Source organism: Microcaecilia unicolor, chromosome 3 (genome assembly GCF_901765095.1).
Source record: "Microcaecilia unicolor chromosome 3, aMicUni1.1, whole genome shotgun sequence".
Lineage (NCBI taxonomy): Eukaryota > Metazoa > Chordata > Amphibia > Gymnophiona > Siphonopidae > Microcaecilia > Microcaecilia unicolor.
This window is the reverse complement of record NC_044033.1, coordinates 380,890,864-380,908,904: the sequence shown is the minus strand read 5'-3', so window position 1 is coordinate 380,908,904 and position 18,041 is coordinate 380,890,864. Positions and strand designations below refer to the sequence as shown.

At 45.1% G+C, this 18,041-nt stretch overlaps 1 protein-coding gene across 1 annotated transcript in view; it reads right to left on the bottom strand.

The window, feature by feature from the left end:
- RAB10 (RAB10, member RAS oncogene family) overlaps positions 1 to 18,041 on the bottom strand; it is a 181,530-nt gene that overhangs the window by 6,976 nt on the left and 156,513 nt on the right. Inside the window, exon 5 of the mRNA XM_030198636.1 lies at positions 11,896 to 11,997. Coding sequence (XP_030054496.1) covers positions 11,896 to 11,997 — 102 coding nt within the window. The remainder of the gene's footprint in view (positions 1 to 11,895; positions 11,998 to 18,041) is intronic.

The following is an 18,041-nucleotide window of genomic DNA, read 5'->3' as shown; positions in this document are numbered from 1 at the left end:
CTGCCCCAGTAGTCACCAACCCCCTCCCACCCCAAAAAAAAATTGAAAAACATTTTTTTCCAGCCTCTATGCCAGCCTGAAATGTCATACCCAGTTCCCTGACAGCAGTATGCAGGTACCTGGAGCAGTATTTAGTGGGTACAGTGCACTTCAGGCAGGTGGACCCAGGCCCATCCCCCCCTACTTTGTTCCACTTGTGGTGGTTAATGTTGAGCCCTCCAAAAAAGCCCAAAACCCACTGTACCCACATGTAGGTGCCCCCTTCACCCCTCAGGGCTATGGTAATTGTGTAGAGTTGTGGGGAGTGGGTTTTTGGTGGGGATTTGGGGGGCTCAGTACCCAAGGTAAGGGAGCTATGCACATGGGACCAATTTTTATTTTTTAATTTCTAGAAATGCCCCCTAGGGTGCCCGGTTGGTGTCCTGGCATGTGAGGGGGGCCAGTGCACTACAAATGCTGGCTCCTCCCATGACCAAATGCCTTGCATTTCGCCGTGTTTGAGATGGCCGGGCCCGGTTTCCATTATGGTTGAAAAACGAAGCCGGCCATCTCCTCTACACCTGGCGATCGATTTAGCCGGCTCCAACCGTGTTTCGAAAATACGGTTGGCTCCGCCCCCTTGCAGAGCTGGCCCCGAAGATGGCTGGCCATCTATTTGGCCAGCGCTGTTCGATTATGCCCCTCCACGTGTCCCTATCCTTGAACCAAAACTGAGCAACCCTCTGGTTAAAAGGAGTGGCAAAAAACTACTGGGGGAGAGGGAGAGCACTTAATCTTGTGGGCAATCTCCTTGTCCAAGGAGCACTTGCAGGAAAGCAGGATATGATAGTTTGTTCACCAGGAAGTTGTCCCTACCTTCCAGATATGTGGCCGAGTCATTCAATGAGAAATGGCCTAGTTCTATGTTCTGACAGTCCCCTAACAAAGGAGATGATCCCATTTCTCCCTGCTTGTTCATGAAGAAAAGAAATAAGTGGGCCTAAGGGGACGGAATTGGATTCTAATCCCCAAAGAGATTCTGGAGGACTGTCTTGCCAAACCAAAAGTTACATCGGGAGTCTTATTCTAGGCACATGCTTACTGAAGCTATTCTCGAATGAACCACAATCCTGAATGTGAAACCCACAATCCTGAATGTGAAACCCCTATCTCCGAACCTATTCAACTTAATGATGATACCCTTAGCTAAGCTACTATCAAACCAAAACCTTAACCCATACATATACGCAGACGACGTAACGATTTACATCCCATTTAAACAAGATTTAAAGGAAATTTCCAACGACATCAGCCAAAGTCTCCATATCATGCATTCATGGGCGGACGCTTTTAGATTGAAACTTAATGCAGAAAAAAACCCAATGCCTAATACATAAGAACAAATTCACAGCCATCAACACACCAAATCTGAACCTTCCTATTTGACACCCTAAAAATTCTTAGAGCTACCATCGATTGACACCTAACACTCGAAAGCCATGCGAAAAACACAACCAAGATGTTCCACTCAATGTGGAAATTAAAAAGAGTAAGACCTTTCTTCCCAAGGAATGTTTTCTGTAATCTGGTACAATCAATGGTGTTCAGTCATCTAGATTACTGCAACGCACTCTATGACGGCTGCAAAGAGCAAATAATCAAGAAAATTCAGACGAGAAAAACTACACTGGCTCCCACTCAAAGAACGCATCACGTTCAAAATTTGCTCCCTAGTTCACAAAATCATTCATGGAGATGCACCAGCCTACATGTCAGACCTGATAGACTTACCACCCAGGAATGCCAAAAGAACATCCCGCACATTCCTTGATCTGCACTTCTCTAACTGCAAAGGTCTAAAATACAAAGTAATGCACGCGTCAAACTTCACCTACTTAAGCACACAGTTATGGAATGCACTGCCGCACAACTTAAAAATGACCTACGAACTTCCGCAAACTACTGAAGACCTCTCTCTTCAGCAAGGCTTACCACAAAGATCAACCAACGTGAATATACATAAATCCTCCACACGTAGTTAGAAATGTCTTATAATATCTGCTTGTCATACTACTATCAAGTCTTATCATTATCATGTTGCCAAAAATTCTCTGTAACACTAAATGCCTATTTTTCTATTATATTTCCACTATCCATGATGTATTGTAAGCCACACTGAGCCTGCAAGGGGGTGGGAAAATGTGGGACACAAATGCAATAAATAAATAAAATAAATAAATGAGTTCCTCAGCCCAGTCTGGATGCCTCTATTGTAGCACCTGGATCTCTGGAATTTGAAAGGGGATTCCTTTTTCTAGATTACAATAAATTGTCCACCAAAACAGAATTCCCCCAATAAAGGAGCAGTGACAAATATAAAATCCCATAGATTCCCAAGCAGCTGAGTCACTGTGTGGACAGGTTCATTGGGCTTGTCTCAAATGGTGATATATAACATGGGAATTACACATACTGTGGATGCCATGTGGCTCATCAACATCTGCCCCGCTAACTTTCCTGAATATCTTCCACTATACAGTGGTGGAAATAAGTATTTGATCCCTTGCTGATTTTGTAAGTTTGCCCACTGACAAAGACATGAGCAGCCCATAATTGAAGGGTAGGTTATTGGTAACAGTGAGAGATAGCACATCACAAATTAAATCCGGAAAATCACATTGTGGAAAGTATATGAATTTATTTGCATTCTGCAGAGGGAAATAAGTATTTGATCCCCCACCAACCAGTAAGAGATATGGCCCCTACAGACCAGGTAGATGCTCCAAATCAACTCGTTACCTGCATGACAGACAGCTGTCGGCAATGGTCACCTGTATGAAAGACACCTGTCCACAGACTCAGTGAATCAGTCAGACTTTAACCTCTACAAAATGGCCAAGAGCAAGGAGCTGTCTAAGGATGTCAGGGACAAGATCATACACCTGCACAAGGCTGGAATGGGCTACAAAACCATCAGTAAGACGCTGGGCGAGAAGGAGACAACTGTTGGTGCCATAGTAAGAAAATGGAAGAAGTACAAAATGACTGTCAATCGACAAAGATCTGGGGCTCCACGCAAAATCTCACCTCGTGGGGTATCCTTGATCATGAGGAAGGTTAGAAATCAGCCTACAACTACAAGGGGGGAACTTGTCAATGATCTCAAGGCAGCTGGGACCACTGTCACCACGAAAACCATTGGTAACACATTACGACATAACGGATTGCAATCCTGCAGTGCCCGCAAGGTCCCCCTGCTCCGGAAGGCACATGTGACGGCCCGTCTGAAGTTTGCCAGTGAACACCTGGATGATGCCGAGAGTGATTGGGAGAAGGTGCTGTGGTCAGATGAGACAAAAATTGAGCTCTTTGGCATGAACTCAACTCGCCGTGTTTGGAGGAAGAGAAATGCTGCCTATGACCCAAAGAACACCGTCCCCACTGTCAAGCATGGAGGTGGAAATGTTATGTTTTGGGGGTGTTTCTCTGCTAAGGGCACAGGACTACTTCACCGCATCAATGGGAGAATGGATGGGGCCATGTACCGTACAATTCTGAGTGACAACCTCCTTCCCTCCGCCAGGGCCTTAAAAATGGGTCGTGGCTGGGTCTTCCAGCACGACAATGACCCAAAACATACAGCCAAGGCAACAAAGGAGTGGCTCAGGAAGAAGCACATTAGGGTCATAGAGTGGCCTAGCCAGTCACCAGACCTTAATCCCATTGAAAACTTATGGAGGGAGCTGAAGCTGCGAGTTGCCAAGCGACAGCCCAGAACTCTTAATGATTTAGAGATGATCTGCAAAGAGGAGTGGACCAAAATTCCTCCTGACATGTGTGCAAACCTCATCATCAACTACAGAAGACGTCTGACCGCTGTGCTTGCCAACAAGGGTTTTGCCACCAAGTATTAGGTCTTGTTTGCCAGAGGGATTAAATACTTATTTCCCTCTGCAGAATGCAAATAAATTCATATACTTTCCACAATGTGATTTTCCGGATTTAATTTGTGATGTGCTATCTCTCACTGTTACCAATAACCTACCCTTCAATTATGGGCTGCTCATGTCTTTGTCAGTGGGCAAACTTACAAAATAAGCAAGGGATCAAATACTTATTTCCACCACTGTAGATACTAATACTGTGATCATTATGGAAGAAAGACTGATTCTCACGTTGTGCCTCAGAGATAAGAATTCCAATTGCTGTGATGGGCTTAGAAGGGATTTGGGATAACTTTTGTTTTTATTCCCTAACCAAAATATAAGCTAAGTATTCACTTGGATTAAAGTAGACATAAGAAAAATTAACACAATAAAAAGAAAAAAATTACAAAGAGTTCATCCAAGGACTCATCAGCCACAAGGTGGAGAAGGAGGGGCATAGGAGGATCAATACTGCATTAGGAAAATATATACAAAGAAAAGGCAATAGCATTTTGTTATCCTGGGTGCTATCAATTAAGAACATTCTACTTCAACAGAAACCTGGGGGTGGGAGAACAGACTCCAAACTTCATGTACAAAAAAAAAAAAAAACTTCTCCGGGACAAAACACGTCACCCCTAGATTTAAAAAAGGGGGCAACCAAAGCTAGGTCTCTTGGCCAAAGCCACATCAGAAAATATCCAGATCTTTTGTCTCAGAAAGACAACCTGTAAGTTCCTGAAGTACAAACACATAACCATATTCAGATCCTGTTCAAACACCTTGAGCTTCTATGGCTGACAAATCCAAAATAGTGGAAGCATCCATACTACTAGCTTCCAAGGTCACCTCTTCTCCCAGAGAAAATAAGAGATTTTGACTGGAATAAGAGATTTTGACTGGTGGTACTTATTTTGCTGGAGTATGGAACACTTCTGTTAAATATTTCTTAAAAGCATCCAGTGGATTTAAACCAGACAACTTAGAAAAATTGAGCAAGCGGTGGTTCAAATGCTTGGCCTGATTTTCCAACTGCTCCAGCTTATAAAGCACCAGATCTTTCCTTCACTACAGTACTCACCTTCTCCAAATCGTCTTCAACCCCTTTTCCCACCATTTCCAGACTCTCACAATGGTCAGTTTCCAAAGTTTCATGCTTTTGAGCCAATACTCCAGAAGATTAAAGAAATCATAAACAAGGAACATTTTAAAATAGCACTTTCAAGTCCATTCAACACAGTCCAGATTGATTCTATGGTTACCTTAGTGGTAGCTTGTGAAACAGATAGATGCAGAGCTCTTCACAAATGTAGCTGTTCCCAGTTTACGAAACATCACCAGGGCAGCTATCATTCCTGTTCTACTGAAGCCTGGGCATTATGACCTGATAGGCATTACTATTTGTACAGCATGACCCTCAAACCACCTGTTCACAACATTTGCAGTGGCTGAGACACACTGGAAGGATGTGCAAGGAAGCCTTTGATCCATTTCTGAGCCACAGAAGGAGCAGAAGCAACTGATGGGTAAGCTCTAAGCCTTCCCCTATACATAAAGGAAAAAAGCGAAAGGCAAAAGGTCAAGGCTCAAAAACAGTCATGGCTTCACATCAAACCACCAACAATGCCCATCTGGACTCTTCTCCTTCACTGGGAATTGAGATAATTTATGATGAACCCTAATCATTCTAAGACCCAAATGGTTAAGTACACTGATCTCGTATGTACACTTTACCAGCCAATAATCCAAATAGGGAAATGCATGCACTCCCAGTTTTTGGGAATATGCTGCTATGACAAATCAGGCATTTTGTAAACATGTAAGGAGCTGATACAAAGCCAAAGGGCAGTATAGTACTGGTAGGGGTGATTCTGTACAATAAAATCTAAAATACTTCCTATGACTTGGATGTATCTGAATGTGTGTATAAGCAACCTGTAAGTCCCAGTTCCTTTTTTTGGAGTGAAATTAGGGAGCCTAGGGAAGCCTGAACTTTGTTTTGATGAGACACTTGTCAGGGCCCTTATGTTTAAGATGGGATGGAATTCTCGTTATCTTTCTGATCAAGAAATACTTGAAATAAAATCCCCGCCTTCCCCCCCCCCCCCCCCCCCCCCCCCCCCGGTGGCATGAGTTTTACTTTGATGGCTTCTAAGAAAGACAGAATTCCTTTGTAAGTACTTGCTCTTGGAGAGGGGGTGCAGTTTGGAGAAAGAAAATAATTACATATGGTATCCCAGTTGGATTACTTTTAGAACTTACACATTTTCCCCCCAATTTTTTTTTTTAAGTTTCCCTCCTATTAAGAGGTCATCTGGAATGGATACAGGAACTGAAGCTATGCTCTCTCGGAGGCAGTCAAAACAATGTCTCTGGTTTGGACTGTGGTGGCGATTTTGATTCCTGGGCCCTGGAATGAGATCCTTGTCAAGGCTGGCATGAGTGGGAGGGGTGGATGATACCTATACCTTTGAGAGTAGTACAATCTGTTGTCCAATTACTCCTGAAGAGGTAGACAGGTTGGAAGTGGGTCTGGACAGGGTCTTAAGAGTATCACTATGCTGTTGATAGGAGGTAGCAGCTTCTTGCACCTTATTTCTTAAGAGATTCTCTCCACTGCATGGCAGAAGCTTCTCCTGTACATCAAGTTTAAGAGGTCCAAAGTCCACAGACTCAGGGCGCTGATCTCAGTAGCAGAAGCTCTTGATGCTGAATTGAAAACATTATAGGTTGCACGAATCATGTATTTTGCACTCTCTTTCCATTTTGCTTCTAGCGCATTGAGGTTTTCAACCTTATCTACAGGGACAGTATTAGCAAAATCCACTACACTGCACACTATCATGCAAGTACATGCCCAAGAGGAGCTAAGTAGGATGCTATGAGAGATGTATGTATAGTATTCTGAAAGAATGTCACAGCTTCTTTCCTTGGGGACACCCAAGGAGTGAGTCTTGGAACGTCTGGATCTTGAGAGCTGTTAGTTTTCAAATCCAGGAGCCTTCTGGACTACAGTTTTCCTTGTTAATTGAAGAAGCAGAAGCATCTCCACATTCTAATTTGAACCTCCTTTATAATTATGGGAATGGGCACTGTCACAGCTTCCTTGGGTGGGTTTTGCCCTAGGCTCCTGCTCCAACTAAACTTAAAGGGGGTGGCATGAGGCATCTCTCTCACAAACTCAATAAGGAAGAGCTCTTACTGGTGGGGAGGGAACTGAAGGAAAACCTGGGGACTTCTGTTCAGAAAAGATCTCTGGTTTGTCTTCAGACTTCTAGGAGTGTTCAGAAATACTCAGAAAAACACTCCAAGCGAAAAGTTAGTCTCTGCCTGTCTCAAACTGTTGGTCTCAGGGTAAGCAATGGGCAAAGGTATAAAGACACTAAGGACCTCCAATGTGCCAGTGATTCATGCTCCCTCAATGCAATGGTGATTGACACCAATGTGGCTGACTGGTTCCGATACTCTTCAAGGTCTCTGTGTTGGTGTATCCAGCAGGCAATGTATGTGTTTAGAGGATCAGCAGGACAAGCATTCTCATTGTGTCAAAACAGCAGCATTATGTCCAGCAAGGAAGCATGCCGCCTTCTCCTTGAGCTTCTTTATGAATTGCTCTTTGAAGGCTGCCATTGACGAGAACAAGCACACTGGGACTGAGCCTGGGAAGGCTGTGGAGAAGCAGAAGCGTACCTCCGCCTAGGATAGGAATAGGGAGCACTCCTCTTCCCCCCAAAATACCTCCTAGATGAGGAGGTAGTAGCAGAAGACGCCCGGTGGGAGAAAGAATCCATAGCGTCATTATGCTTCTTGATCTGATCAACAAGATACTCTACTTTTTCACCAAAAAGTTTGTACCCCAGCAAGGAACATCCGTCATTTGCTGTTGGACCGAATGATCCAGATCAGAGACACGCAGCCATGAGTCTACTCACTATACCTTGAGCAGCAATCCTGGATGCTACATCAAAAGTGTCGAACATACCCCTGGCCAGGAATTTTCGACACGCCTTCTGCTGCCTGACCACCTGGCAAAAAGGCTTGGCTTGCTTCGGAGGGAGTGCATTAGAGAGCTGCACGGGAACAGGGTTTGCGGGATGGGTTAAATTTCTGTCCCAGTGCAACTTTCTAGAGTGCATCAACCAAGCTAGACAGTTGCCTTATTGAGTCTCGCAAGTGAACGCTCATGAAAAGCTGGTATGACTGGATCTTGGCAGCAAGCACAGCAGCCTGATACATCTTCTCCCCCAAAAGAATCAAGTGTCCTAGCTTCTTTGCCTGGGGGCGCTGAAGCATAGTCTCTAGTACTCCTGGCTCTCTTGAGGGTGGAATCCACCACCACAGAATTGTGGAGTAACTGAGACCTCATCAATCCAGGTTCACCATGGATCCAATACTGGGATTCAGCTTTCTTCGGGACCACGGGGCCAGATAGAAGGGCCCACCAGTTTCGCATAAGGACTTCCTTCAGTACCTTATGCAGAGGGACTGTCACAGCCTTCTTAGGTGGAGAAAAATAGTCCAGGACCTCGAGCATCTCAGTCTTGGACTCATCCTCAATCTCCACAGGGAAGGGAATAGCCGTAGCCATTTCCCGGACAAAAGAGGAAAAGGATAGACTCTCCGGTGGCGTTAGTCTCCTCTCTGGTGGAGGGGAAGGTTCAGAGGGAATCCCATACGACTCATCAGAAGAAAAGTACCTGGCATCTTCTTCTGACTCCCACGAACGCTCCTGCTCAGTATCGGATAAGACCTTTGCTAAGGTACTTTGACACAGGACCTGCCTAGACGCCAAGGAACGATGTCCTCGATGGCGATGTCGAGAGGCTGATGCCCGCTCGGACTGCGGCGAAGCTCCCTCCACCGACGTTGAAGGGGAGTCGACCTGGGTGGCAGCCGACGCTGTAGGCAGCATAGTGGTCGGGGACCTCACCGCAGGAGAAGGGCCAGATGCCGCTGCAGCAGATGGTACAGAAGGCGCAAGCACCCACCCCCCCAACACTGAAGCTGACTGACGTAGCAGTCCCTCCAGAAGTTCTGGAAACAAGGCCTCCCCCCCTCCCCTCTCTCTCTCAGGACCCTCCCCCCCCCTCTCTTCCGATGTCCGCCACCCAGCGCCTCCCTCCCTCTGTCTCTGTGGCCTCCAAGTGAAGACATGTGCGGGTGCCCCAGCCCTTCGTACTTGGCAGCTGCTGTTTAAAAAGTTTTACCTTCTGCTCGGCCGGCAACAGTGAAGTCCAGCAAGTACAGACGCAGCTTTAGACAGGCTGTGGTTTCACTTCTGTTTCAGCTGTTCCTGCCCTCATTTCCTGTTTGCGGAAGGGCGGGACTATATATATATATATCTGCAATTGAATTGCACATACTGCAAGGAATAGCTTTTTTCAAGCTAACTGGAAACTTATCCCCACACAGAAATTTATTTATAAATTCCTAACAAACCATGCACCTCAATCTCCAAAATCTTCATAGTACCTGGTAGTCCTGTATCCAATACATGCAGTCCAGCTTGTTTTTGATAATTAGGGTGGCTCATCTTGTGGTATTTTATAATTTAGCAGTGGGCTGAGATCCTGGGAAACTGGGTTTGATTCCCACTGTGGCTGCTTGTGATACTGGGCAAGTCACTTAACCCTCCACTGCCCCAGGTACAAAAAAATTTAGATAGTGGGTCCATTAGAGACAGAGAAAGTACCTGTATATAAATGTAAACCGCTTCCATTGCATCACAGGAAGGCAGTATATCAAATCCATAACCCTTTACCCTTTTACCATTTAAGCATTAGCCATTGCTGTGCTAAGATTGTGGAAGTCAGTACAATGCACCCCTTGTATTCTACCATTCCCTTTCTTCTGGCTGTAACTGTAATCTGCAATGAACCTATTACTGGGAAATGACAAAAGTAGCTCATGCAATAAAATTAAACTTTCAGATATTTTGGAGAGAAGTTTTTAATATTCTACAAAAACTGATGACCTATGTCCATCCTAATGTCTACTGTTAAATTATTCCAGACCTTTGCTGCTTGTAAGTGATTAACAAAGAAAAGATCAAATTATATTTTACGCTCTCTGCCGGTGGATAGCTAAGAGATCTGAGCTCTATAACGTAAAGTTCTATACAGTGAGGGCAAAATTAATAATGACGATATGTATAATTGAGCCAATCTGTGAAGTATTCTAAAACATATGACAGTTGGAAAATTGTATATGTTTCAACTGACAGCCAATATAATCTTAAAAAAAGAGGAGACACTTGTTGAATAAGTGGACACCACACAATCTGGCTGCTGTGTTCTAAAGTGTCTGTAATCATTTCCTTATTTAATCAGAACAATTGACATATGTTATAGTAGTGTGAGATAAAATAAAAACCTTAATTTTCTACTGATCATTTAAAAAACTTTTTTCTAATTCAACATAAATCATCGGAGAATCCAAAAAAAACCTTTATAAGCAAGTTAACATGAGTATCAAAGAACAGAGATGAGTCCAGAGTTATCCCCAAGACTTTAAGGATTGCCTCATAAACATGTTTTAACCTCAAAGGAAAAGGCCATTTTCAGGTATCACAGTTAATCTCCTTGATGCACTCAATGCTAATGTCTTGAGTTGATTGAGTCAAAGAGGGGCCCCAAGATTCTCCTGACCACCTCCTTCTTGAAGGCTGAGGCCAGAACTGAAGGGGCCTCAGAATGTGTTCACAGATCCTCTTGGATAACCACCAGAAGGGGATTGATGACAGCCTTGGTCTGGAACCCTGCAGACCATAGCAGCTTGGTCCCTTCTTGGGAGATTCAACTCATCTCTGGACAGAGTTGCCTGGGAAAGCAGACAGTAACTGCTGCTACTTTCCTGTTCTCTATCTTGAGCATACAGGTTCAGTATTGATGCTTTGATGTGCCTCTGCCCAATGTTCAGCACAGACACTTCTCAATCCTGAACTCAACTGAACGGAATCCTTGTTTAACACTGAATGAAAGAACAGAAGGTTCCCTGCTCCTTTGCATCTTCCTGGATGCAGATTTTAAAACCAATCTATGCTCTCTGGGTGTCTAAAGCCCATGTGGCTCCTAGGTCCTTTGCTTGACAGAGAAGTTGGACAGATTTTTCACTGATCAATTAGATGTAGTCTTTGCTGCTTAAAAGCCTTAGTCAGAATCTTGGCAGATGGCATAAACAGAAGTACCATGATCCATGTCCAAGTAGCACAGCATAAAGATCTTTAAGAAACATTTTTGCTATAAAATGCAGGTATCTTAAGTCTCTCATCACCTTCAGCGCGACAGTCAGAGAACACAACATGGCAAAAATATCACAGCACAAATTTTGAGAAAAATAGGGCCAATCAAAGCTGTTCATATAAGGACTCTTAGGACTGATCACAATCTATGGAAAAACTAATGAAAATGCTGACAACCTATCTGGAGTTCGACAGGACTATGGGGGGAGGAAAACTGCACTGAAGATACAACACAACACAAGACATATACCAAAAACACACTTGATGTATGCTGAGGAAAAAAAAAAACACAGCAACAAAGAGGAGGCCCCCTGTGTATGCAGAAAGCGCAGCATGAATCCCTGTTATGTCCAAAACACTTTCTAAAAGATTTCTCATAGCTTTTCAGAAACAGTAGATATTAGCCACATATGTGACTATCTTAATCATCTTGACATTAGAGAACCTCTTTCCCCATATAGCACCTTATTCATAATTCAATATATTCCCTTACAGTGATTTCCACTTTAAGAAAATTTGTCATACCAAATCCAGTTTACAGAAAACATTTTGCATTTAGTACCTATGGAAAAAAATTTGATATCAAACAACCAGATGTTCCTAAATATGCCCTAGCTAACCATTTGCCCTTTCTATATATAAGACCATAGATTAAAGTAGTCAACATAAGGCTATCACTCTGAGTTCACTCAAATGCAGTTATTAGATCAATCGACAACTAAGAAATTATGATTTGTTAAGACAACTCACCTTTCGAAGAATGTCTTCAGCTAATGTGAGGAATGCCTTCTCAATGTTCACATTTGCTTTTGCACTAGTCTCGAAAAACCTAATACCATGCTCCCGAGCAATCTGAATACAAAAGTACACAAAAAGAAAAATCAAATGAGAAAATTCCTTCTCCTCCTACCACTTTAGACTGAATAGCATAAGGCATCATAACACCTTCAATTTTATAATAAACTCTTCCCCCTTCAACTGAATGAAGCAGTGGCCCAGCTTTATCCTACATTGTGATTTGGATTGCTGTGCACTATTTGAGAAGTCTCACCTGAAATCTGACCTGTGGTTTAGCAAAATATGTTTAATGGATAAATCAAAGTTGCATACCTGTAACAGGAGTGCTCTATACTCTGGAGAATTACATCAGGCAATAAATATTATCCAACAATGCTAGGGTAAATGACTACCCAGAGCTCAGAACTAGTGTAAACGTCTGAGCACATCTGCAGCAGACTCCCCAGAGACAAAAATCAACTCAGAGGGGTGTGTGTATCTGGTTTTAATTCTGCATACAAAGAATACCTCTCTTACAGGTAGCCTCTTTGCTATCAAGACAGTATGAATCAGGTACAATAGTGAATGGCTCCCAAGATCAGTGTTGCTCCATTTTTGTAACACATATCACACTGACAAGGGGGCAACCTGTTCCTATGTTGCTGCTCAAACAGAATAGCTCAGATCAGGGCCAGTCAAACCCGGTAAGCACCGCAGGAGGGCGCCGCCCTTGGGGGGGTTTAAATCTTTTATTTACCTCCGTCCCAGCGGCCGCGTCATTTCAAAGCCCTGCCCGTCTCTAGCCTTCTCTCCCTTCGTGAGTTCGTTCCCTCAGAGTCTCGCCTTCTGACATCATTTCCTCTTTTCTCGAGGGCGGGACTCTGAGGGAACGAACTCACGAAGAGAGGGAAGGATAGAGACGGGCAGGGCTTTGAAATGACGCGGCCGCTGGGACGGAGATAAATTTAAAAAAGACTTAAACCACGCAGGGTGGCAGGAAGAAAAAGGGGGATGTTGGGGGGGGAGTTGGAGAAGAGGGCGGGCAGGTGGCCATAAATGGGAGGGATAGAGGGGAGGGCAGGGGAGAGAGGAGGGTTGCTGGACATGGGTGGAGGGGAGGGCAGGGGAGAGAGAATTGTTGGACATGGATGGAGGGGAGGGCAGGGAGAGAGGAGAATTGTTGGACATGGATGGAGGGGAGGGTAGGGAGAGAGGAGAATTGTTGGACATGGATGGAGGGGAGGGCAGGGAGAGAGGAGAATTGTTGGACATGGATGGAGAGGAGGGCAGGGAGAGAGGAGAATTGTTGGACATGGATGGAGAGGAGGGCAGGGAGAGAGAATTGTTGGACATTGATGGAGAGGAGGGAAGGGAAGACAGGAAGGAGATGCACATGGATGAAGGGGAGAAATTCTGGACATGGATTGAGGGGAGGGAAGACAGAGGAAGGAGATGTACATGGATGGAGGGGAAGGGAGAGAGAAGAAATGCTCGACATGGATGGAGGGGAGGAAAGAGAGGAAGGAGATGAGATGAGGGAAAAGGGAGAAAACCTGCACATAGATGGAGAAAATAGGCAGAAGCTGGATCTACTGGACAGTCAAGTCTGCAGAGGACCCAGCTTTTAATTTACAGATGTAAAGAAATGAAGAAGAAAGGAGGAAAGTAAAGAAATAAATGGAAAGGAAGCCCTGGAAACGGAGTTAAGAGAACAGATAGCAGCAGAATCAGGTACTGGGTCAGCATGATCAGAAAAACAAAGTCACCAGACAACAAAGGTAGAAAAAATCATTTTATTTTCATTATAGTGTTTCAAATACAGTGGGGGAAATAAGTATTTGATCCCTTGCTGATTTTGTAAGTTTGCCCACTGACAAAGACATGAGCAGCCCATAATTGAAGGGTAGGTTATTGGTAACAGTGAGAGATAGCACATCACAAATTAAATCCGGAAAATCACATTGTGGAAAGTATATGAATTTATTTGCATTCTGCAGAGGGAAATAAGTATTTAATCCCTCTGGCAAACAAGACCTAATACTTGGTGGCAAAACCCTTGTTGGCAAGCACAGCGGTCAGACGTCTTCTGTAGTTGATGATGAGGTTTGCACACATGTCAGGAGGAATTTTGGTCCACTCCTCTTTGCAGATCATCTCTAAATCATTAAGAGTTCTGGGCTGTCGCTTGGCAACACGCAGCTTCAGCTCCCTCCATAAGTTTTCAATGGGATTAAGGTCTGGTGACTGGCTAGGCCACTCCATGACCCTAATGTGCTTCTTCCTGAGCCACTCCTTTGTTGCCTTGGCTGTATGTTTTGGGTCATTGTCGTGCTGGAAGACCCAGCCACGACCCATTTTTAAGGCCCTGGCGGAGGGAAGGAGGTTGTCACTCAGAATTGTACGGTACATGGCCCCATCCATTCTCCCATTGATGCGGTGAAGTAGTCCTGTGCCCTTAGCAGAGAAACACCCCCAAAATATAACATTTCCACCTCCATGCTTGACAGTGGGGACGGTGTTCTTTGGGTCATAGGCAGCATTTCTCTTCCTCCAAACACGGCGAGTTGAGTTCATGCCAAAGAGCTCAATTTTTGTCTCATCTGACCACAGCACCTTCTCCCAATCACTCTCGGCATCATCCAGGTGTTCACTGGCAAACTTCAGACGGGCCGTCACATGTGCCTTCCGGAGCAGGGGGACCTTGCGGGCACTGCAGGATTGCAATCCGTTATGTCGTAATGTGTTACCAATGGTTTTCGTGGTGACAGTGGTCCCAGCTGCCTTGAGATCATTGACAAGTTCCCCCCTTGTAGTTGTAGGCTGATTTCTAACCTTCCTCATGATCAAGGATACCCCACGAGGTGAGATTTTGTGTGGAGCCCCAGATCTTTGTCGATTGACAGTCATTTTGTACTTCTTCCATTTTCTTACTATGGCACCAACAGTTGTCTCCTTCTCGCCCAGCGTCTTACTGATGGTTTTGTAGCCCATTCCAGCCTTGTGCAGGTGTATGATCTTGTCCCTGATATCCTTAGACAGCTCCTTGCTCTTGGCCATTTTGTAGAGGTTAGAGTCTAACTGATTCACTGAGTCTGTGGACAGGTGTCTTTCATACAGGTGACCATTGCCGACAGCTGTCTGTCATGCAGGTAACGAGTTGATTTGGAGCATCTACCTGGTCTGTAGGGGCCAGATCTCTTACTGGTTGGTGGGGGATCAAATACTTATTTCCCTCTGCAGAATGCAAATAAATTCATATACTTTCCACAATGTGATTTTCTGGATTTAATTTGTGATGTGCTATCTCTCACTGTTACCAATAACCTACCCTTCAATTATGGGCTGCTCATGTCTTTGTCAGTGGGCAAACTTGCAAAATCAGCAAGGGATCAAATACTTATTTCCCCCACTGTATGTCCACTTTGAGAATCAGGTGCTCAATGTTAAAAGTTTATATTTATTTACGGCATTTTATCCCACATTAAACATGAATTAGTTTGGAACCTGGGAGCATTTAAATTTTTTTTTTCTGGAGAGAGTAATGCATTGCCCCCCCCCCCCCCCAGGCTTTCTCCCCGGCTATAGCCAGCTCTGCAATTTTTTTGTGTGTGTGTGGGGGGGGGGGGGGGGGGGGGGGGGCAGGGGCGGATCGGGGAGACAGCCTGTTAAACATTTACCAGCACACCACTGACTGAACCGGACAGACTCAATGTTCAGCACCTTGGTGGAACAGGCTGAAGGCTGCTGCGCAAATGGTTTCCCTCTGCTGAGTTCGCTCGCAAGTCGCTCCTCCTGTGCGTGTGGGCGGCGTGGCCAGCCTAGGCAGTCCCTACCCTATCTGCTAATTTCGTGAACATGAAAGCACGAAAAGCTAAGTGGTTGTAAACCCTCTATTTGTTCAGCAATCCTGCAAAGATGCACTCCATCTCTTTCACCTCCTATTTCCTTTGCATCTTGTGCTCCCTCTGCCTGCAGTTCTTCAACTTGTTCTTCACCTTTTAAGGTACTGGGCTGAAAAAGGGGGCAGGGAGGGAGAAGCGGGAGGGAGAAGAGAGCAAGGAGATGCTAGACGGAGGGGGGGGGGGCGCCTCCCTGCAGATTGAGACCCTAGGAACGGCCCTGGCTCAGTTTGTTCAATACTGCTTGCAAACATGTCCAGGCAGTGTGAAATAAAAGTATAAAGTCAGGACCAGGTAGCTTTTTTGAAGATGTTCTCTAGTGAAGCAGATTACAAGGTAGCTATGGTAGAAGCAGTGGCTCTGATCTGAGGACGCTTGATGTGTAAGGGAACACTAGATAATCTTAACAGGACGGACTGAATACAGGATGCTATCCAACTAGCCAGCATATGCTTGGTCACTGGAAGGCCAAGTCTGTTGGGTCAAAGGGAAAAAAAAAATACTGCATGGACTTTCTAGTGGACTGTCCTCTTTGGGTAACAAGTGAGTTTATTTTAGACCAGAGTATGGAAGGTATTATGAGGTTTAGAACAGAAGTAAATTAATACTAATTTTTCATTAATGTGAAAAGCTGTGCCTTCCTGTGATAGAACTTCAGATGGGTCTGTAATGATTAGCTATGATGAAACTGTGCACAATGCTCATATCTGACTATGGTTTGGAGCTCAACAATTCTTTGAACCAAGGTGAGACACACTAGAACAAGTATTTTCCAAAGAGAGTTTTTTTTTAGTGAGGAAGATTCCATCAAATTAGCTAGTGGTTTCATGCCCATGGGGCTAAAAGCCAAGCTTCTGGAGTTGAGGTTTAACAAGGTAAAATTATGTATCATACCTGATAATTTTCTTTCCATTAATCATAGCTGATCAATCCATAGACTGGTGGGTTGTGTCCATCAACCAGCAGGTGGAGATAGAGAGCAATCCTTTTGCCTCCCTATATGTGGTCATGTGCTGCCGGAAACTCCTCAGTATGTCGATATCCAAGCTCCATCCGCAGGACTCAGCACAGAGAATTACACCCACGAAGGGACACTCTGCCCAGCTCACCACCGCCGAAACGGGGGAGGGGAATTAACCCAGCTCATCCCCACACAAGTGGGGGAGGGGAATCCGTCCAGCTCATCCCCGCGGAGCGGGGGAGGGACACCACACCCGCCGATGTGGGGGGATCTGGCTTATCCTGCAACCGCGGGAGGAGCTGACTGACCCTAACACCGCCGAAGCGGGAGGGGTACAAAACTGCCCTACTGCCGCACGAAGCGGGAGGGAGCGCCGGCAGAATTTAAGTCTCAATCCAGCCCCGTAAAACGGAGGGGAGAGGAATGCAGCAGCTCACTGTAACACAAATTCGTCTCAACTCTTGAAGAATTCATTGAAAAACTTGAACACGAAGTCCTCCTTAACAGGAACTGAAGACTAAACTTGAACCTGAAATGCAACCAGAATATAAACAGTACAGATATCTGGGAGGGGCTATGGATTGATCAGCTATGATTAATGGAAAGAAAATTATCAGGTATGATACATAATTTTACCTTCCATATCATCATGCTGATCAATCCATAGACTGGTGGGATGTACCGAAGCAGTACTCACCCAGGGCGGGACATTGAAATCCCTGACCTCAACACTGAAGCTCCAAACCGGGCCTCCGCCCGAGCAGCCACAGTCAAGCGGTAATGCCTGGAGAAGGTATGGGCCGAAGCCCAAGTTGCCGCCTTGCAAATCTCTTCCAAGGAGACGGACCCGGCCTCTGCCATCGAGGCCGCCTGAGCTCTAGTGGAGTGAGCCTTCAGCTGGATAGGCGGCACCTTCCCCGTGGCCACATAAGCCGCTGCAATGGCTTCCTTGACCCATCTTGCCACTGTAGGCTTAGCAGCCTGCAGACCCTTACGAGGACCTGCAAACAGGACAAACAGATGATCCGATTTCCGGAAATCATTGGTCACTTCCAAGTATCTGATAATGACACGTCTCACATCCAGATATTTGAGAGCAGAGTATTCCTCTGGGTAGTCCTCCCTACGAAAGGAAGGGAGACAGAGCTGCTGATTCACATGGAAGCGAGAAACAATCTTGGGCAGGAAGGAAGGCACTGTGCGAATAGTCACTCCTGCCTCAGTGAGCTGCAGAAAAGGCTCTCTACATGAGAGCGCCT